General features: G+C 45.7%; 1 protein-coding gene across 9 annotated transcripts in view; it reads left to right on the top strand.

Moving 5' to 3' along the window:
- The window catches only part of STEAP3 (STEAP3 metalloreductase), a 43,858-nt gene extending 23,164 nt beyond the window's left edge, over positions 1-20,694 (top strand). For 5 of the 9 annotated variants that reach the window (XM_038421790.2, XM_043504999.1, XM_043504998.1 and 2 more), the window contains exons 4-5: positions 317-481; positions 9,458-13,635. In XM_038421790.2, the coding sequence (XP_038277718.1) occupies positions 317-481; positions 9,458-9,748 (456 nt within the window). In that variant the 3' untranslated portion in view covers positions 9,749-13,635. Of the gene's footprint in view, positions 1-316; positions 482-7,785; positions 7,811-9,457; positions 13,636-17,705; positions 17,844-20,133 lie in introns of those variants that run through there. The other 4 variants (XM_038421791.2, XM_043504996.1, XR_006277885.1 and 1 more) reach the window with 3 other exon arrangements.
- Positions 20,695-22,397: the final 1,703 nt, after the last annotated feature.

The raw sequence follows: 22,397 nt of genomic DNA, 5'->3' as shown, positions 1-22,397 counted from the left end.
CCTGCTATGTGGCTAAATGACCATGAAGTTAGATCTCCAGTCCTACTGCTTCAAAAACACAAAGCTAAAGGAGATTCTCCGCTTGCAGTAGGGAGGTCTATGACTCATGCTGTTAAGCAGTTCTGATTCCATCCACGAGAAAGCAGCGGTGCACTTACGCTAGCCAGCTCATTAAATGTAAGTATTAGTCTAATTAAATGAGAATCAAACATTTGTCCAAGAAGACTGCTTTCAATGAATCAGTCAGTCAAATAACGATCTCTGGCACTAACCACTTCCTGTAGAAAAAGCTGCTTAATCTTCATTGTTGTACTAGGTCATGGAGAAGAAGACTGATGCCTGGATAGAGGAGGAGGTCTGGAGAATGGAGATTTACGTCTCTCTTGGAATAATGGCCCTAGGCCTGCTGTCATTACTTGCCATAACTTCACTTCCCTCCATCGCAAACTCTCTCAACTGGAGGGAATTCAGTTTCATTCAGGTAAAGTCAATATTTGCCTGTTCCAGAGGTTAAAAGCAGGGTTAGAGCCAAATCCTCCAACAGAGCATGCAGCCTGCTTCCTTGTCTGCAGGAACTGAGTGTGAGGAGCTGGGAAATGGAATCTTCACTGCAGCCAGCAGTACCAGTGGGGAGCTGCTACAGCAGGCCATGAAGAGAAGTACTAGGGCAGAGTCTGCTGCTCCACCCACAGTCCCATTCATGCACAGTCCCACCGCACTCTGGCCCAGCAAGTGCTAGAGAGCAGGGTTCTGTGGCCCAGAGGGGATGACATGGAGTCTTGCCTGCGTGGCTGCCCAGCCTGGAGAAACATTTCCACTGTGCTCTGTTTGGGGTTTTGCTCTCTCGCAGAGAGGGCCGGAGGATCTAGCCTTTATTTTGAAAGGCGTCAGGTTTCTTCTTATCCCTGTGCAATCCTGTAAGGTCTGTTAGTGAGCTGCATGCTGATTAACGGCAGACTCTGCTGCTCATTTAATGCCTGGTCTGAAACTTTCTCCCTTTGGTTTTTCCTTTGCCACGTTAGAGGGGTTAACTCTGATTTCCTGGCAACATTCCAGCAAAGGCTTTGCAGGCCTAAAATTCCTCCTGCCAATTCGGTTGGATTCCCCTTCCCTTCCCCGCCTACACCCTGGCATGATGCTGACCTGCCCAGTTAAAAAGCTCTCATAGTAGTTAGAAATGCAAAATGCCTTTTAGGTCATTTTAGTCGCTCTCCCTGCCAGGGTAGAAATGTTCCCTCCAGTTGGCTTGTTCCCCCACAGAGATGGCTGCGTTTCAGTCATGCGTAATGTGGTGATCGTGCGGTGTAAAGCTTGCAAAAAGCATTGGGACACATCAGGATGAAAGGCGCTATAGAAATGCAAGCGATTATGATTGCTGCAAGCAGAGATCCATGATTGTTAGGGCTTCTAAAAGACTGATCGTTAAGGCATTCAGCAGAAGTAGTGTGCTGGGGGCATAGGCTGGCTAGGTTGCAATGTTAACTAAAGTCTTAACTGAGGGACTTTATGCCTAATATTATCCATCCTAATAACTATAGTGACAAATACATATAGGGCTTTATGAGAGTAACGGGGTTTAGATATAAGTCAGGATTCCCTAATGTTAAGTGCTCCTGCAAAACGCCTAATAAACAGCAAACTCCTGAGTCCTGCCAGCATGGAGGAGTTAACCACAATGTTAGCATTTTAAAAACAGAGGAAGGAGTCAAGATTTGAGTTGATGGTACATTAACCCAAACAAAAGGAAGTATTTCTTCACACAATGCACAGTCAACCTGTGGAACTCTTTGCCAGAGGATGTTGTGAAGGCCAAGACTATAACAGGGTTCAAAAAAGAATGAGATAAATTCATGGAGGATAAATGCAATGGCTATTAGTCAGGATGGGCAGGGATGGTGTCCCTAGCCTCTGTTTGCCAGAAACTGGTAATGGGTGACGGGATGGATCACTTGATGATTACCTGTTCTGTTCATTCCCTCTGGGGCACCTGGCATTGGCCACTGTTGGAAGACAGGATACTGGGCTAGATGGACCTTTGGTCTCACCCAGTATGGCCGTTCTGATGTTCTTATGTAATCTATGTAATGGCACCTTGAGCCTATGGAGATCAACTCACTGGAAGCACATAAAGGAATAACGTAGCATTTCCATTACTAATGCTTGACCCTCCTATAGCGAACACTGACTAATTGAGCCTCACAGTCGCACTGTCGTGAGGCAGGCAAGCATTATCCTGATTGTACAAGTGGGTAAAGGCAGGCAGCAAGGCTGTGACTTACCCAGAGCTACCCCACGAGTCAGTGATACAGTCAGGCTTTGAGGGGGGAATTCCTATTGCAGGGCTGTGTTCATTAGACCACCTGGCCTCTCATCAGAACTGGAGCAGAACAGGTCAATTCACTCCTTTGATCTGCATTTCAGGGTTTGGGTTGTCACATAGGTGGATTATCAACGTACAGGAGTCCCTCCACTGCAAACCCTTATAGCTCTGGGATTCCTTTTTAAAGAGCCAGAAGGGTCTGGCTTTGATGGCCTCAGGATAAACCACTCAGCTATCCCAGCGATGGGCTCAGTGGAAGAACTTAAAAAAAAGAATGAGCATAAAATAAATATCCTGACTACTAAGTAGACAGATTTCAAAAGGTCTGGGTGGCTCTGCTCTCATATAAATGAGCCAGTGGCATTTTTTGTAGGTACAGAGCTTCAGGGTAGAATTTTCAAAAGCACTCAAGCCCCATTTTCAAACGGGACTTCGGCGTCTAAGGATAACATTTTCAAAGGTGCTTAGGAGCCATTGTCAGAAAAGATTCAGGAGCCTCAGTCCCATTGACTTTCAATGAGAGCGAGCCTCCGAAGTGCCTAAATTACTTCTGAAAATGGGACTTGGGCTCCCACTTTCACTTTTGAAAATACTGCCCTTGGTCAGACCTTCCTCCTTCCAGAGTTGTGAACCATGCTGCATGCAAGCTGCCTGCTCCCATCGACCACAGTGGTGTGTCTTTGAGTATGTCTACATTGCAATAAAAGACCCACTGCACGTCTGCGGCTGGCCTGGCTCAGCTCACTGGGACTCGGACTGCAAAGCTATAAAATTACAGGGTCGACAACTTTCTACTCACACAAAACCGAACACCCTTGCTCTGCCCCTCCTCTGAAGCCCTGTCCATGCCCCACCCTTTCACAGAGACCCTGCCCACGCCATCCCCCTCCCTCGGTTGCTCACTCTCCCCACCCTCACTCGCTCACTCATTTTCATCAGGCTAGCTCAGGGGGCTGGAGTACAGGAGAGGGTGAGGCTCCAGCTTGGGGTGTAGGCTCCAAGGTGGGGCTGGGGCTGAGGGATTTTGGCTGCAGGAGAGGGCTCTGGGTTGGGGCTGAGAGTTTCAGAGTGCAGGAGGGGGCTCTGGGCTGGGGAAAGGAGTTGGGATGTGGGGGTGTATGAGGGCTCTGGCTGGGGGTGCAGACTCTGGGGTAGGGCTGAGGATAAGGGGTGTAGGAGGGTGCTCCAGGCTGGGACCAAGGGGTTTGGAGGGCAGGAGGGGGATCAGGGCTGGGGCAGGAGGTTGGGGGGTGAGGGTTCTGGCTGGGGGTGTGGACTCTGGAATGGGGCTTTGGATGAGGGGTTTGGGGTGCAAGAGGTTGCTCTGGATTGGGATCGAGGGGTTCGGAGAGTAGGAGGGGGATCAGGGCTAGGGCTGGGGCAGGGGGTTGGGGCCCAGGATGGAGGCAGGAGTGCAGGTTTCAATGGCGCTTATCTCAAGCAGCTCCCGGAAGCAGCGGCATGTCCCTCCTACACGAAGGTGCGGCTAGGCAGCTCTGCACGCTGCTTCGTCTGCAGGCACCACCCCTGCAGCTCCCATTGGCCATGGTTTCTGGCCAATGGTAGCTGTGGGGGTGGCGCTTGGGAGGGCAGAAGGAGGATCTCTCTGGCTGCTCCTACAAGTAAGAGCCAGAGGGGGGACATGCCGGCTGCTTCCCAGGAGCCACATGGCATGGACGCTAACAGGGAGCCTGCCAGCCCCGCTGCGTGATGCCGCCAACCGGACAGTCAAAGGCCCGGTCAGCGCAGTCAGGATCCCTTTTCGACCAGGTGTGCCAGTTGAAAACCGGACACCTGGTCACCCTACTCAAAGGCCAGGCTCCAGCCTGAGCCACAGTGTGTATACTGCTATTTTTAGCCCTTCATCCTGAGCCCCTATCAGCTGACCCAGGCTCTGAGACTTGTGCCTCAAGTTTGTTATCACAGTGTAGACGTACCATGCACACACAGTCCTGGAAGCCAACACAGCTGACTCTTACTAGTGCATTTAATAAAAGCATAGTACATGCCCTTTGGCAACCATTCTCAATTCATTCTAACAATGTGTTAGCGTTGGTATCAACCAAATAAATGACTCCCTATTCCAAAATAGCTCCTAGCTCCCCTGCACTGTGATTGGCTGGCTTAGTGTATGGAAATCCCAGCTCACTTACACCTGTTTCTTTAAGTGCAGAATAACAATATGTCTTTGCAACACAAGCTACCCAGCTGATTGGAATGCAGAGAAGGCAAGAGAAGGTCCACTTCCTGTAGACATATCTTGTCGGAGAAGCAAGTTTAAACTTTTTTGAAATGCCAATTTCTAGATATTCCAACGAGGATTTTTTGGATTATTAGTGTTTAAGCAAATTGGCAATGCATTTCCTGATAGCTGGAGAAACTAACACAACAGATGCATTTATTATCCTTGCACACTAGAAGTGAAAGTGCATGTGCAGATGTTTATTTTTTCCTGCTAAATGAATGCATGGTGGAATATAATATATTCTTGTTCACTGTCTCTAGATGCAGTCACTATACTGTGCACTGTACAGTGCAGGACACTTTATCCAAAGTGTTTAGGGGTTATAATAAGCTTGAGATTTACATAGTTCTTCACATTCAAAATGCTGTACAAAATGTTTGAAAAGAGTGAAAGATTTGAAAAGGTGCAAGCTGAACATCTATTGGCATCAAAGCTTTGCTCCCATCTTGGCCTCAGCCAGCAATGATTTGTTTAAAATGAAATTCCAACTTCAGTGCTCTTTATTTGCCTGCTTTGAGACAAATCAAATTGGCAGAGGGTCTTGTGGGAGTTCTATCCATCAGCAATTTTTAAAAAAAATAAATCCAGGCATTATTTTTATCCAATTCCCATTTGGATCGTTTCAGTAATGTGAGCATTATATATTTGTAGTGTTTGATCGCTCCACTCTTATTAAAATATACTTTTGGTGCTTAACTGGACAAAAACTTGCTTGCATGTGCAACCTTAAAGTAGCAATACCACACTTGAGCTGCTGCACAAACCCAGAGGATTTATGATTCTTTTAAATGTTCCATTTTACAGTAGTCCCTGCGTATCTCAATATTTAAAGTTCATGGGAACTATACATGATATAGACATTGCATTTTATTTTAACAATGGCACATGTGCGTAACTTGACTTAAATGGAGAAATTGTTCATCTTCCCTTATGGTTTGTTTTCCCCAGGGTGTTTCAGTTTTAAAATGACTCAAATGGCACATGGAGCTTCTGTTTTTGTCCTCTTGGAATGACTTCCAGATTGAAAAAGGGGTGTGTGTGGAGGGGAGACAGGGAGCCTTTGCCTAATAACTTCTAGCCCTGCAGACCCCTCCTGGAATCTGAACGTCAGTCTGACCTGGCTTCTTTCTGGCTCATGCATCACCAGAAATCAAGACTCAGAAATTCTTTAACCATTCTGTTGATGATGAGAGAGCCAAAATGGAATCCAGCTCACTTCCCCATTGCTCTATTGACTCTGCAGTGCAAACAGGAGTACAAAAGCAGTAGACTTATCAGGAAGCAAAAGATCACTCTGAACACTTCAGCATACAGACAAGTCTAAACAAGCCACATGAGATAGATGTTAGCCATGGTCATTGATGCCTCATTACTGGAAGGCTCCCAGATACTATGGATATGAGGGTGGTATAAGAACCTCTCTACAATAGAAGACACCTGGGAAGCAGACTAACTGAATAAGGAGGTACTATTTTTACATAGCACTTTTTAGAGTACTTCAACATATGCTGTTTTAATAGAATCCCACATGGGCAGTAAACCCATACGATAACAGCATAAAAAATTGTATTGCTAATCAAATAATTTCTTAGCTAGAAACTGAACTGAGAAAGACAGCAAGAATTACATGACTTCAAGATCCAATATTGTATCAGGACTAGAAATGCTGGCAAATTAGTACAAGTGCTTTCAGGATGCTTGGCAGCTTCTTCATCCTGTTAGGCCAGTAACCTGTGAGACTTTCAACCTTGTCCATTCATTTAGCAACCTCTAGGGATATGTCTGCACAGCAAAACAAAACAAACATACATGGCAGCAAGTCTCAGAGCTGGGGTCAAATGACTCAGCCTCACAGGTCTTGCACTGCAGGGCTAAAAATAGCCAGGTAGACATTAGGGCTCAGGCTGGAGCCTGGGTTCCGAGAGACTCGCCGCTTGCCGGGTTTCAGAGCCCAGGCTCTAGCCTGACCCTAAATGTCTACACAGCTCTTTTTAGCCCTGCAGCAAGAGCCCTGCAAGCCCAGATCAGTTGACTCAGGCTCTAAGACTCACTGCCGCAGGTCTTTTGTTGCTGTGTAGTTGTTCCCTAGAATGACTTGGTGTTGGGAGGAGGGGATAGCTCAGAGATTTGAGCATTAGCCTGCTAAACCCAGGGTTATGAGTTCAATCCTTGAGGGGGCCATTTAGGGATCTGGGGCAAAAATTGGGGATTGAAAGCAGGGGGTTGTACTAGATGACCTCCTGAGGTTCCCTTCCAACCCTCTCACTGTAAGCATGTGGGACTCACCCCTGCGGCACCTCCTGCTGAATTAGCTCTACTTCCAGCCTTGGAGCACCCTCTGCAGGCCGGTGTCCCACTTATGACGGGCCCCCATGTCCCTTGTATGGTGGCGTGTTGCCCCCTAGCAGTAACCCCTCACTTGCAGGGTCTCCCCAGGGGAACCCCTATCCCTACCTCGCCTCAATCTTTGGCTACTGCCCAGTCACTATCTAGCCCCTGTTCAATGGGGCTGACTGCAGTATATAAGCCACTCATCACAGGCAAGGGGGGTTTGGACCTGCTGCCTCTGCCTACCCACAGGCTGCCCCCTGCAACCCCAGTACCTAACTGGCCTTCAACTAGGCCACAGCCTGAGGGGTTTGTCAGGCCAGAGCTCCCCAGCCCTACTCCGCTCTAGGCACTTAGTTAGGCTCCCCAGCAGCCAGGTCCCACTCTCTCTACATGCAGAGAGAGTCTGTTTGGACTCCTGGCTCACAACCTCTTATGGGGCCAACTGGGCCTGATTAGGGCGTGGCCCCAGCTGTTGCTGCCTTCCCCAATCAGCCCAGGCTTCTTGTCCTCAGCCACAGCCCTCTCCGGGGCTGTTCTAAGCCCCTCAGGACAGGAGCAGGTGTCCACCCTGCTACACTCAGCTTATGTGTATGTTTTAGCCACTAGGCAGTGCTGATCCCATATTGACGCTTTAGTCAGTAGAGGGCAGTAGCACACAACATACAAACATTGTAGGAGGTAGAGGGCCCAATACAACTCCCATTACAGTCAAAGACTCCCATTGATTACTGTGGGAGTTGGATCGGGCGCCAACATCGTATTATTATATAACTGCTCATTTGTATAACTAATGAATTAGCCCACTGTTGCACTCTAAGGAACTTCCATGATTCTGGACTGAGTTACTAATAAGCAAGGAATTCCTAGATAAGGCTGTGTTTTGTTTCAGGTCACAAGATTAATGTCATTTAAAGGTAGGGTTTTTTTTCATTTAATACTAACTGATCCACTGTGATGCCAACAGTTGTTTAAAAAGAAACTGAAGGGGGAAAAAAAATAATTAACTTCAGCCTCATGTGCCATAACTTATGTGAAAACCCTTTTGGATTAACTCTCCAAAAGAACACTTTGCCTAATGCAGAATGTTATTGCTTCACTTTGTATATTTTTTTTCTTCCCCATTTTCAATCTTTTCTCTGAAAGATTAGTCACAAGCTGGTACTTCCTGCCACTTTTCACCCAGGGATTTTTGGCTGCCGGTGAGAACTAACAGCAAATAAATGATGTATGAGCCATGATGATTCGATTGCTGCTGTTAGGAGCACTGTATCTTTCAACTGCAATCAGGGCACATTCTGGCTAGTTATCATTCTTAATTTTCCACATAAGATGAACCTCTCCTGATCTAGTTGGGGGAGGGGAGTCTTGTTATCTCTTAGTCTTAGGAATTTGATGAGACTTTGAGAAGGAAGGATGCTCTAGGGGAAAAGGTGCCACACTAGCATTCAAACACATGTTTGAGTCCTAACTCTGCCACTGACTTCCTGTAGAACCATGGATAAGTTCCCCATCTCTAATGTGGGGATAATATTTCCCTAAATCATAAGGGTGTTGTAAGGATGAAATCCAGTAATGACTCTTAGGTGCTCAGAATGAGGCAGGTCATTTAAGTAGCTAGCTATGTACCACTCATAAGGAAGTAGACTCCATAGAGCTTCTTTCTTCTCCACCTCCCAATCCTTTTGCTCAATTAATTATGCTCAATTATGCTCAATTAATTACACTGAGGGACAGGTACAGTTGGTCTGTTTTATCATTATTAACAAGGTTACTTTTGAGAAATCTGGTAAAACTGTTGACTAACAATCACAAACCAGGAGGAAACATTTTAGAAGCAGCAATTTCCCAGCTGATTTTTGTTTTCCAAGTAAGATGATTTGATCTTTACTCCACCCCATCATTCCTGCTACTCCCTCCCCACCCCCAATCACCTGACTTAGTTTCTGGAAGGCAGTGTTTCTTGGCCATGACTAACAAGAAGCATTGATCAAGATTTTGGGGGACTACAGTTAAGTGCCTAAGTCCATATTTAGGCTCCTAAATAAGTGGCCCTGTAGCAGCTGTTGGCTGTGCAGGCATCTTAAAATGAGCCATTTAATACGTACTTCCACCATAGCATACACTTGGGATTTGCCCCAGTTGCAGCTATCAGTGGGACCTGCACAAACCCAGAGTGGAGACAGAGAAACCACTCTAGGCTATCATTTACACCAGCTTGTTTCTGTTGCAATTGTTCACTCAACCTCTGTACGTCAGTTTCCCCATCACTAACTTGAGGATAGCATGTATTCAGAGGTGGTGAGAGTTCGTTAATGGTTATACTGCACATCAAAGATGCTTATCTTGTCTAGAGCCCAGTCCTGCTCACAGCAATGCCAATGGCTAAACCCCCATTGACTTCAGTGGGAACGGATTTTGAATCCGTAGCTGTTATGCCCTGCAGATAGGGAATGTCTTACTTTAGCAAAGTGCCATGAAAGTATTCAGGGCTTTATTTGCACTAAGTATTACTACTGTGAGAAGTGTGGCACCTCAGTAAATAGCGTTTCTTTTCCTTGTAGTCCACCGTTGGATTTATTGCCCTGGTAGTCAGCACCCTACACACCCTCACCTTTGGATGGACAAGGGCCTTTGATGAAAACCAATACAAATTCTATCTGCCGCCAAGTTACACACTCACACTACTGGTGCCATGTACTGTGATCTTAGCGAAAATATTCTTTCATTTGCCCTGTATCCACGGAAGACTGCGGCGCATTCGGAACGGCTGGGAAAAGGGAAGGTACGTGAAATTCACACTGCCCAGTGCAACTGGTGAATATTCAAGCGGAGAAAGTTCCAGTAATGTGTAGCAAAGCCTCTCTTATGATGGAGAATTTCAAAGCACTATGAAGATTTCTCGAGGTTTTTCATAATTGTGTATGTTTGGTATAATTGCCTTGTGGGTTGATATTCATAGTTGGTGACTTTAGAAAATCAGTTACCGTGAAACTAGTTTATGCAGTAGTATTTAAAATATATTGCTGATTCGCTAGCATGATTATTGCCTTAAAAAATCATCATGACATTTGAGAGAGCAGTTGTAAATATATGTAGAAAATGAATGGAATTCTGTAGGTTATATTGGTCTATTGAGACAGTAGCTGGTGGTACTCTGTACTGACACTTCTCTATTGGGGCCCCAGCCGCTCTCTTTTTTAAATATCCAGGGAGACCATCTGTATCCCATATGATTATAAAGAAATCCTTCTGCATGAGACCTCATGGACCATCTGAATCTGCTGCTAAACCAAAACAATGGTTCGGAGCAGTGTGAGCGGTCCTTGGTGTTCTTCCACATGGGAAGTTGACTCTGAAGCTGTATGAGGACAGTATAAATCTCAGCATAAACTACTTAACTCCTGCCACCACAGCAGAAACATCCAGTTATTTGGAGAACTGTGGGATGTGCTTCCAAACTTGACCCCTGGACACAACAAATTGGATGGCACATCTCAGTATTCACTACTTTCTCAAATGTGGACAGTGCATTTTTTGGTCTTGTAGATGTGGGCGATGCATGTGCATATTTGTACAGTTGGAAGAGTTGATTTATTTCCAAAGGTTATAATAGGTTTTGAAGACAGCACCGTGCCTGAAGTGCGTTTACACCTTAGCATAATCTGCAGTGGTCATTGCCACCACACATTCTCAGCGATATGAAACCAAAGTTTAGTGGAAGGAGTGTAAAGATAACCTCCAAAAGGATTCGCAGCTTCATGATATTGACTCTGGGCACTGGGAAAATGACAGCTGCCAGCTGAATTAGCAGTGAATAATGGGGCGACGCTGTTTGAAACTACTTTATTAAACTCAAATCAACATGTCCAACTACATCTACAACAACTACTGTATCAGGTATATTTGTTTCACCACCAGCAATGACACATCTGCCCTCTCTGTGACAGATCCAGTACATCCAAAAAACGGGACTTTACAGCTATGAACATTCTCACAAAGACTAAAACTCATCTGTCTCTGACCAAGTCTCAGTCATGGAATGGACACCAATGCAGCTATTCATTATGGGCCTGATTCTCCAGTGCCTTTCACCTTCAACAGTCATTTACTCAGCTACAAAGTGAGTATCATACACTAGCATAATACACAGTTACATGCCGCCATGCGTATCATCTCCGGCACTCTGTGTCCGACTCCACTCCCCTGGCTTCCAGTTCTGAGCAATATTGCTCCTCCTCCTATCAGACGATAGGTTGCCACTGGCAGGTTATTGGAGAAAGTATGCGCCAGCTCAAGCCTGCCACTGCACAATGACCTTTTTAAACCACCAGTTATACATTTGCCATCATGTCGCCCATTATGGTCTCATCCGCCACGTCACGATATTAGGGCGGAAACATTCTGGCGAGAGGAATGAATATCTGTTATAATCCCCAACTAGTCCCTCGTCGCCAACCCCACAATTTGCCCGCCTAGTTTTGACCTGCCCTGTCGCCAATGGTCTCTGTTGAACTGGTTTCAGACTGGGCAAGGTCTCTGTGCAGCCAACCAGTATCACTGGGGCCTTTGTGACAGCCCTTTGTGCAGCTGTGGCACAACACAGACGATGCCGCACATTGTTGAGGAATGCCTGCTGACTAGGGTCAGTAGTGGCCTAGAAGAACTGCATCGCGCCACTGAAGATGCCATCGCTTGGCTAGACGACTACGCACACGCTAAATAAAAATACTAGCATCAGTGGCAGAACTTCTCACTTACTTGGCACAGGGGTGAATTATGCCCACACTCTGTGCAAGGCAGTGGAGAATCAGACCCCATATTTGTTTTTATCACAACGATTGTTCAGACTGTCCAGTCTAAATTAATACACCATTCTTGATTGAAAACACATCGATGTCGTAGATGCTTTACAACACATGCAAATCCACAGTCTTTGCCCCGTAGAGATTCCAATTTGTCTGTCTACAACGACTGCCATGCTTTACAACAGATCCTTTAAAAAAGGAGAATCAAGAGGAAATAGAAGAATGTCTCAAGAACGTAAGATGTTAAGATCTGGTTGTAATAACCTGGTTTCCTACAACGGAGTAAAGTACATAAGTTACAGTTGGACAGTGCCTTGAAGATATGACAGGTGTCAATACCTGAATCACCTGAGAATTTTTAAAAGTTTCTGCTGATCAGAACTTGCTGTTCAGCCTTAACTGTTGGAGAGAGTAAGACTTACAAGCTGCTACTAATAGTCCCCCGATGATATTGAGGTATTTCTGCTGTTGTGTAAGAGTCACCCTGGAATCTCAAAACACCATGTCTTCCTACTAAATAAAAGGAAATCAAGACAAGAGTCAGTGTCCTGGATTTCATAATCACATGATAATTCCTTCAATAAGAAGGGAGTTATTGTGTGTCCCTGTTGTGCCTTTCAGGGCAGGGAGAATTATCGAGAACCCTTCCATGCCCAGATCATTATCTGCTAATGTCACTCACAAAGCAGATAGATTTGACAGTAATATGTGCAACTGAATGGCAAATTACAGCTTCTGCGAGAGGTCTGAGCCAAAATCACCTCTGGTGTAATTCCATCCACTTCAGTTTAACTCCTGGAAGTGAATTTGAATTCAGTCCACTTACTCATTCCAGCCTCCTGCTGTATTTCATCATCAGGCAAAGTCAACATAAAATCACTAGTTTTCACATTTTCTGGCTAAGGTAAAGAATCTTGATTCTGATGCATATTCTCACATCTGTGCTTCCTCTCACTCCTCTTTAGCAGGCAACCTGGTAGACTGCTACACTGTTGGCAAAAAAAGAGGAGAGGGAGAAAAAGTTGCATTAGCCTTAGGCTTTGTCTTCAGTGTTTGTAAAAAAAAAAAAAAATTAATATCAAGATAACTTTTGCTCTTAGACATAGGGTTTGGCATCAGCAGGATCACTGACAGAGCAAGAAGTGGTAGGACTGAACCTGTAGAATCAGGGGTGGTGAATAGCTGGGCCAAATCCGGACCACCAGTCACTTTTGATTGAACCCCAAAACATTTTTATTTACTTATTATCATTATTGTTGGGTTTTTTTATTATTTTCTTTGGCGTCTGGATCTTGCCTATATCCTGACGAAGAAATTTGGATCATGACAAAAAATAATTGATTACCCCGGGACCAATTTCTCTACCTACGGAACTTAAGTCCTAACTTGTGCAACTTTCAGAATGACTCTACCCTTTGGGATCTATATCCTAAATCCCTGATACTAAAATTTTGAATAATTTATTCAGACTTTGTAGAAATAATAATTTTTGAAATGTGTTAAGAAAACTTTGAAAATGCTCTTTGCCTTTCTAACTTCTTTCCCCCTGCATTATTTGATGTAGCTAAGGGGTTGAGGAATGTTAGCGTAAACATTTCCTTGTTACTGTTATTACTTTTGTACTCCGTGTTTGTATATTTGTTGCAAGATTTATAGCTGAAATGGCAAATTGTTTGTATTTTTATTTTCTGTTTTCCTTACTTTGTGCCTTTGGGGTATAAGAACCAATTGTAAAGCTGTGAGAACAGTGCCAGTTTTAATCCTCTTTCATCATTGGCCTCTCAGTCTTACAATTATAGCTCTATAAAGATAGAATGAATGTGCCTGTATAATGGCATCAATACTCACTTATTCTTGTGTGCTGTCTCTTTTTCTATAGACAATACAATGTTAATCTAAAGTATCTTTCTGTTAAATAAAGCTATCAATAAAGCAACGTGATTGTCCAGGATTTAAATGTGAGAAACAAAACCCAATAACGTAAGCAGCTGGTATTTGCTATTGTGATGGGAGAAGATACTACCTAGAAGCACCAATGCTCTGATAGACTTGTCAGTTCTATGTCATATCAGTGTAAGAGGGAATATTCCACACATTTGCATTCGTTGTCGCTGTAATAGGTATTTAATTATATAGGCCTTTGTGGATGCTGATCATGGATATAGTACAAGCTATTGCAGCTCACGAATAGCAGAGCTTAATTCAGTAAGCAAAAAGTTGCCTTAATATAGAGCTAAAGAAGAAGGGGACAATGGGATGAGTTTAGTGAGAGTGGAAAGATGCAATCTTTAACACTGTCTCTTTGGCCTCAGTTCCTTTAGGCACTACCTCAAGGAAGTGGGATAACATATCCACCACGTCTAGATCTGCAGTGTAGCATTTTAATGAGCTAATTTGTAAATTGATTTTAATGAGTTAATTTAAATTCCTGTGCTAAAGTTTAGCCTCTGCAGGTACAGCTCTCTAACACCTTCCTTATTATACAGGGCTTTTAGCAATGTTTTTGGTCTCCCGCTCTTCAGGGATTTACTGACAAAGTGATTTATCAAACTATGGTTAAATCTTAAGTGGGATGCAATTGCTTGAAAACTGCTAGAAGGTGTATTTCATGAAATTTCTCCAAGTCACCAAGAAGGCTTGCACAGGTATACTAGCTGTTACATCTGAAAGTTTTGTCACTGTTTGTGTATTCTCTATGTCAATATTTCATGCATCAAGTTAGTGGAATCTGTAGATTGTGCCTTAGCTTTGAAACAATGGATTTGTTACACTAAGGATGTTTGGTTCAATTTATTGTTTAGTGAGTGATAGTTTTGCAGAACTCCTATACAGAGTAGTTTCCCACTACCAAGAACTTATGTGAAACTCAGAGCCAGATAATTTAAATTAAACATGTGATGTACAGTATGTGGGTACAATATAACTTTATTTGCTGTTCTTGTTCATGGAGCAAATGAATCACTTTTCATAGATGTAGGGCTGGAAAGGATCATTATGACAATCTAAGTTCACCTGTGTAGTATTGGCCATGTAATTTGATGATTCCTGCAACAAACCCAATGACTTGTAATTGACCTAGAGCATCTCTCTTAGACAGAGGTCCACTTTTGATTTAAGGACAGCAAGTGATGGAGGATCTACCACGTCCAGCTGGTCCACTGGTTAGTTACCCTCACTGTTAAAAATATTTGCCTTTGCCCCTGATTTGAGTTTATCTAGCTTCAACTTCCAGCCAAAATCAGCTGTTATCCCTCTTTCTCCTGGATTAAAGAGTCATCTACTATCAAATATTTGCTCTTAAAGAGATGTCTCATTCAGTACCCTAGAGGCAGTAGTAGGAAAGCAGATGCTAGAAGAGAGCCAAATTTGCTTTCTGCTAAGCCAAATTCCCACTGAAAAAATAGAAAAAGAAAATGAGAGGCTCAACTAATGACTTATAGGGGGCCTTCCTCTCTACACCACTTGTTTAACTCTATGTGAAGTCATTGACTAAAGACTATTGATCTGATTTAGTTCATGCCAGCTAGATGGTGGTTGAGTCTGAGGCTTGACTACACACCAATGTGGGAATAGCCCAGTACTTGACATTTTAACGTTAAGGCCATTGACGCAAAGGGGCTTCCTGATCTGGCCTCTTAAGCAACACGTGATGTATAGAACAGGAGAAATATACATGCCTGGGGCATGTTTTTCCAGTCCACTGGCACCCTCATCCCTATAGACCCCATGGGTGCAGATAACAAAGTTGGCAGAATTAGACCCAAGTGTGATGTAAAACAAGAACCTACCAGCAGCTCTCAGATTATAGGGAAAGTTTCAGCTGTGCAGCACTACATGCCACAGCTGGCAGAATGGGAGGCCTTGACAAATGCAGAGGTGAGTCTAAGTTGATATACTCTGCACCTTCTTCTGGTCTCTTAGGTGTATCCACAACCAACTTAGACTTGCACCCAATTTACACACCTACCCCCACCTCTCTGAATTTGGCCCCTACATTATAAAGGAATTGGTTTCTGTAAATCAGGACTTGCCATAAGATTTAACCCACCAATGGATCTTGAAGGGATGCCTGCTGGGCTGCACCCCATGGATCGCTGGTGGGGTGAAGCAAAATCTCTCGGTTCTAGGGTGCAACAGAGGGTGTAGGAAGGTATGAAAAAGTTCCACTTTTCCTGCTGTCCTTCCTCTGCTCTATCCCTAACCCAATCTCTCATCTGCTCCTCAGTCTTCTCCTTCCTTCCCAGCTCCTGGGATAGCTGTGTTTCATGCAACTACAGGGCCAGGCCCACAACACTCTTGAAGTAAGTCTGCTGCTGGGAGAATAGAGAACCACCCCGCCCTCCTCACCTCCCCATTGGCACTACCAGCAACCCACCCATCACATTCCCCTACTACCTCATTTTTACATTAGGGGTGATGGATATAAAATGAAATTTGACAATTTATTATTCATCACTAATGGGAACTAAATGGCTTGTGGATTACTGTACTGATACTCTGGGGGCCTAGGACAGTTTTTTGCTCATGCACAAAAAAGGTTGAAAATCCCTGGTGTAATTTCCACAGTATGAAGCCAGAAGAGAGGAGTAAAGCAAGAGAAACAAAACTGGAAGATTTAAGGAAAAAACATCAGACAGGCCAGCCCGCACCCACACTTCAAGCTTACTTTCTTTCATCTCCTCTGTAGCCAGCCTTGCACTGGTAAATTAATGCATGTAGCTAGAGGGGAGTCTGATGGTAAGGAAGTCCATTACATCCCCTTACATACCACTTGTTGCCCATTATCTGGGCACAATCTATGTGAACTTCAACCATCCTAGCTGAGTGAATCAATTCACAACACTGCAGCCTGTCACCTCTGTGCACTGGAATTCACATCCCACCTGAGTTGATCAAAGCTCAGATGTGGTGGCCTGGAGTTCACAATGCAAGATTCCCTTTTTTTCGCTGCACAGTGGACGGGGTGGGGGGACTAACGGGAGGGTAGGGTGGAGGGCATTAAGATGAGGTGTGTGTGTTCTGGCTTATGTTGTATTGCTGAAAATTTAGTAATGGATTTTGCATGCATGTTTGTGTTTGCTCTGGGTGCTTCACCTTGAAGTTAAGACAGGCTTATTTTAAAGCTAGATAAATACACCTCAGCAACCTAAAACTGGTATACTCCAGACAGCACACCAAATGAATGATATGGGGAGGTTAACATCCAAGCTGTGCAAAGGTTTAGACATGCTGGAACTGGCTATGCAAAGAATGCTCTTAATCTAACAGGAAGGATTTAAGATTTGACATCAGCATTTTGACTTCAATATAAAATGCAACACTGTCTGCAAGGAAAGCATCAGCGCTCGGCCCCAGAGAACTAGCACAAGCTTTGGAAGTTAAACTAGTTCACAGAGAACTGTTCTTCACAACTGCTAAATACTTCCTTGCTCATGCAGGCTTTGATATACTGAAGAACAGGCTGTGCTGACACCTGCTGGCTTTCTCATCAGACAAAGATACATCATGCGAGTAGCTCTTGGGCTTTGCTATAGTTCTCCCCACCCATTGCACACAACTCTATGGTGAAACTACATTTCTGTTTAAACCAAGAAGGGGACAGGGTTATGTTATGTGCGATTTTCTGAGAACCTGTTTCAGAAGGATCCTTTGACACTCTCCTCATTCAGGTCATGGCTGGGACATAGCTTTTGTTTCGGGAAGGGCACGCATCCCTTAATGGATGCAAAAAAGAATTGTGCACCACTGGAGTGAGCCTTTGCTGTCCCAGCTGTACAGCAAATGCTGCATCCATGAAAACCTGCTGCAGTTAAGATGTGGGCAATAGGCAGAGGGGGTGAGGGGGCAAGAGGGGAAGAGAAGAAAAGCACAAGGAAAGGATGAATGGATTGAGTGAGAAAAGGGAAAGCTTGACAAGTTACCTTATCTAAGGTAGAAAACAACCAGTCCATTGCCACTAAGAACAGCAAAAAGAAGTCTTACCTTTCCTGTCCCTCTTTACTAGGCTCATTCATAATTGCCAAGTCTATGTGCAGAAGTCCAGCAAAAGGAAATAATGGGGAAAAGATCTTTTTTCAAAGAAGAGCAGAACCCTTCCTGAAACACTGCCAGACAATATATAAAGAGAGACAAGGTGGGCAAGGTAATATCTTTTTGGACCAACTTCTGTTGGTGAGAGACGCACGCTTTTAAACCACACTGAGCTCTTCTTCAGGTCTGGGAAACATAGGCAATGTATACACTACCGCTTATGTCATATAACTTATGTCATGCAGGGGTGTGAATAAAACACACCCCACCACCACTCATTGGGGGTGGATTAATTATGCCGATGGAAGAGCTTTCTCCCATCATCGGTGTAGAGCAGCTACACTAGAGATCTTACCACGGTGCAGCTGCATTGGATAGCTATGCCATTGCAAGCTCTCTAGAGTAGATACGGAGTGTCACAGCTAAATACAAGGTGGAACAGATTGTTTAGCATAAGTCGTTAACACATATTGTAAAAAGAAAAGGAGGACTTGTGGCACCTTAGAGACTAACACATTTATTTGAGCATAAGCTTTCGTGAGCTACAGCTCACTGCATCGGATGTAGCTCACGAAAGCTTACGCAAAAATAAATGTGTTAGTCTCTAAGGTGCCACAAGTCCTCTTTGTCTTTTTGCAGATACAGACTAACACGGGTGCGACCCTGAAACCTGTCATTATGCAAGGCATATTGTAAGAGACCATTCAAGATGAAGTGGCCTATTAACGCCTCCAGTCCTAGGGAGGAAAGGGGGGGCAACAGCTGGGGATGGGGGCAGTTATAGATTGTTGTTATAAGCCATAAAGCCAGTGTAGGCAGACACACAACTTTTGAATTTGTATGTAACTTAAGGGCTGGTCTACACTGCCAAGGTTTTTCATCAAAAGGCAGCAGAGGTGTGCGCACTGCAAAGCCACTTTTTGCGCCGACACTCCTCAGTTGCAGCGCTGTAAAAAAACAAAAAAAAAAACACCTTGACAAGAGTCAAGGCTTTTTGCACCAAGGTTTTATCACCATCGTGCCAGTGTAGACACCATGCCTGATTTTAGTGCTGTTATTGGCCACCGGAAGGCGTCCCACAATGCCCATGCTGACCACTCTAGTCAGCAGTTTCAACTCTGCTGTCCTGCTGCCGGGTGAACAACCTTCCGTCCCTCCCCCTTTAAAGCCCCAGGAATTTTGAAATTCCCCTTCCTGTTTGCTCGGCGCACATCCACCGTGGTGACCATGGCGGCTCCACACAGCAAACGATTTCCCGCTTGGACACTGCAGAGCTACTGGATCTGATGAGTGTTTGGGGTGAGGAGGCTGTCCAGTCCCAGCTGTGCACCAGCCATAAGCATTTCGATATCTACGGCCAGATTGCGGGCCGCTTGCACAAAAAGGGTTATGATCGGGACATGCTGCAGTGCAGCGCAAAGGTGAAGGAGCTGAGGCACGCATACCACAAGGCAAGGGAGGCAAACCGTCACTCCAGTTCTGTGCCCCAGACCTATCGTTTTTATAAGGAGTTGGACGCTATCCTAGATGGCAACTCAACCTCCACTGTCAAGCGCACTATGGATACTTCGACAGGTCTGGAGCCAGTGGAAAGCAGACCTAGCCCAGAGGAGGAAGTCATTGATGAAGAGGTGGAGGCTGAAGAAGATGTGGAGCCCACGGCAGGGCCGCCCAGCTGTTCTCCATTCTGGTGGTGTCTCAGCAGTCACTCTGTGGCGAGCCAGGAGAGGAGACCCCTGATAAGTGGTTTAGCTTTGTGAAGTTCTGAAGCGGGTTGAGGGCAGAGAAATGTACAAGACTGGCTGTGTGTCTGTGTGCTAGGCATTTCCACACGCAGCTAGGCAGTACGGCAGAACAGGGAGTGATGCACTCCGAGATTTCATAAGAATCCTCCAGAGAGAAACTTTCCTGGAGGTACTCAGCAATCCTCTGCCGGAGGTTCCTTGGCAGAGCTGCTTTGTTCCTTCCCCCATTGAGAGAGACTTTCCCATGCCACTCTGCAATTACTTGGGCAGGGACCAAAGCTGCACACAGGCAAGCAGCATAAGGATAGGGACAGAAGCTGCAAGCATGTAGGAGATGCACCTTTTCTTCCTTGCTTACCCTCAGGAGTGAGATATTTTCCACAGTGACCCCCGCCTGTGGAAAATGGTGGGAAAGATTAGAGTGTTGACCCCCATAAGTGCCTGGGGACCCTGTCACATTGCTTTTCTGCAATGAACAATGCCCCTGCCCCTGGGTTCACTCACCATGCTTGGGGTGTTCTCCTGCATGTGTGCTTGCCTAGGGTCACCGAGAAAGTGATAGGTATGTTACCAGCTGTGTATTTTAATGTAGTGTTTCAGTGCTCTCTGTGTAGTTGACAATAGTGCTTCTGTTTATTGTTAATTATGCCTCTCTAGACATGACCTTGAGAACCCCCTCCAACAGGAGGAGGACGTCTGTGCCAGATAAGAAAACGCCCAAGACAGAGCAAGAAAGATATGTTCCGGGACGTGCTGCTGCAGTCAAAGGTAGAAAAGTTTGAAAGCAAGAAGTAGAGGGAAAGCAACAAGTGGGAAAGAAAAGAAAATGATGCATACAATAGCGACACCACAGAGAGTCTGATAAAAGTTTTGGACCATCAAACTGACATGCTCCAGTCTCTCATAATGGTCCAGACTGAGCAGATGCATGCTCACCCTCCCCTTCAACACATTCAGAATTCCCCCTGCACATTCCTTTCTGCTTTCTGACACTTTGCGCTTTCCTCTAAACTCTATATACACACACACACACACACACACACACACACCCCCGTTGACAGTGTTTCAAACGAAAGCTGGACTTATGCTCAGCTCTGAAAGTCAATCCTCCCTGCCCCCCCAAGTATCTTCTCCCCCCCAAGAATCTGTGTGTGTCTATGTATGTGCGTGTGGTGTTGGGTTGTGATTTATTTCACAATAAAAGCAAAGTTCTTTGAATTATAAGCACTCTTTATATGTTTCCATGCAAGTTATGATAGTAGATGGCACCTGCAAATCAACAGGCACTTTTATCAGTTCCTTAACTGAATCCTAGGCCTTAACAATCACTACTGCTTCCTAGCATATCAAATTTAATTAACCATTGCAGTCCCAATCATAGCAAGAAACATTACTGGTTTTCATCTTTGAAGTGTTGCCTCAAGGCATCCCTGATTCTTATTGCCCCACGTTGCACCCCTCTAATAGCCCTGATATCGGGCTGCTCAAAATCAGCAGCCAGGCATTCTGCCTTCACAGTCCACTCCAAGTAAATTTTTCACCCTTCCCTTCACAAATATTATGCAGTGTGCAACATGTGGCTATAACCATGGGAACATTCTCCTCACTAAGGTCTAACCTACCATATAGGCATTGCCAGCGCACCTTTAATCGGCCAAACACAAATTCAACGGTCATTCTGCACCTAACTGAGCCTGTTGTTGAACCACACCTTGCTGCTATCTAGATTTTCCATGTACAGCTTCATGAGCCATGGCATTAAGGGGTACACCGGGTCTCCCAGGATCATTGGGCATTTCAACTTCCCCTATGGTGATCTGGTCTGGAAAGAAAGTTCCTGTTTGCCGCTTTCTGTACAGGCCAGTGTTCCTAAAGATACAGGTATCATGCACCTTTCCGGATCACCCCGCGTTGATGTCAGTGAAACGCCCAGGATGATCCACAAGCACCTGCAAAACTATGGAGAAGTATCCCTTCCGATTGATGTATTCCGTTGCAAGGTGATCCGGTGCCAGAATTGGAATATCCATGCCATCTATTGCAACGTTTCTGAAATGCAGCTACCATGGCTGCATGTGGCCACCAGGGGATTTTTGTGCAGCCACAACAGCCTCCTAGGCGATGATGGTGGGGCGGGCAAAGCCCCTCCCTCTCCTTGTTGCTCCTGGATGCACCACCCTGCACTGCCTCTAGAGAGAGGTGGAGCGCAACGCTGCAGGATCAAGGTGAGTTCTTGACCCACATTGGGGGGAGGGGGTTTGGGCAGCAGGCTCCAGCGGCAGGACTTCAAGAACCTGGCCATGCGGCCCCGAGCTCTGACCGCAGGACGGTGGATACTGACACACACACACACACACACAAGCACACACAAACAGCTCTGGCTACACAGCCCTGGCCTCCAGCTGCAGGGTGTCAGCCTGTAGCCCCTGGTTGCAGCTGCATGGCAGCAGGCACTGGCTCCCAGCTCCAGTCCTGGGCTCCAGCTGTGGAGTGGCAGGCACTGGCCACAGGCGCCGATCCCCAGCCCCAGCTGCAGGGCAACGGGCTCCGAACACAGGGCTTTGGGCACCAATCCCTGGCTCTGGCTGCAGGGCAGCAGCAGCTGCTGACCCCCAGCTCTGGACCTAGCCTCCAGTTCCGGCCGTGCAGTGATGGGCACTGGCCCCGGGCTCCAGCCACATGGCCCTAGCACCTAGTGCTGATCCCCTGCCCCAGCTGCATGGCAGCAGGTGCTGACCCACAACTCTGTTCCTAGGCTCTGGCCACATGGACGTGGTGGCAGGAGCTGGCCCTAGGTGCCAAACCCTGGCTCTGGCCACACAGCAATGAGCACTGGCTCCAGTCACATACAGGCAGCACTCACTCCTGGTTCCAGCCATGTACTCCTGGGCTCCGGCACCCAGCTCTGGCTGTGTGGCAGG

The sequence above is a fragment of the Dermochelys coriacea genome, chromosome 11 (genome assembly GCF_009764565.3).
Source record: "Dermochelys coriacea isolate rDerCor1 chromosome 11, rDerCor1.pri.v4, whole genome shotgun sequence".
In the NCBI taxonomy this organism is placed as follows: Eukaryota; Metazoa; Chordata; order Testudines; family Dermochelyidae; genus Dermochelys; species Dermochelys coriacea.
This window is presented reverse-complemented; position numbering and strand designations above follow the sequence as displayed.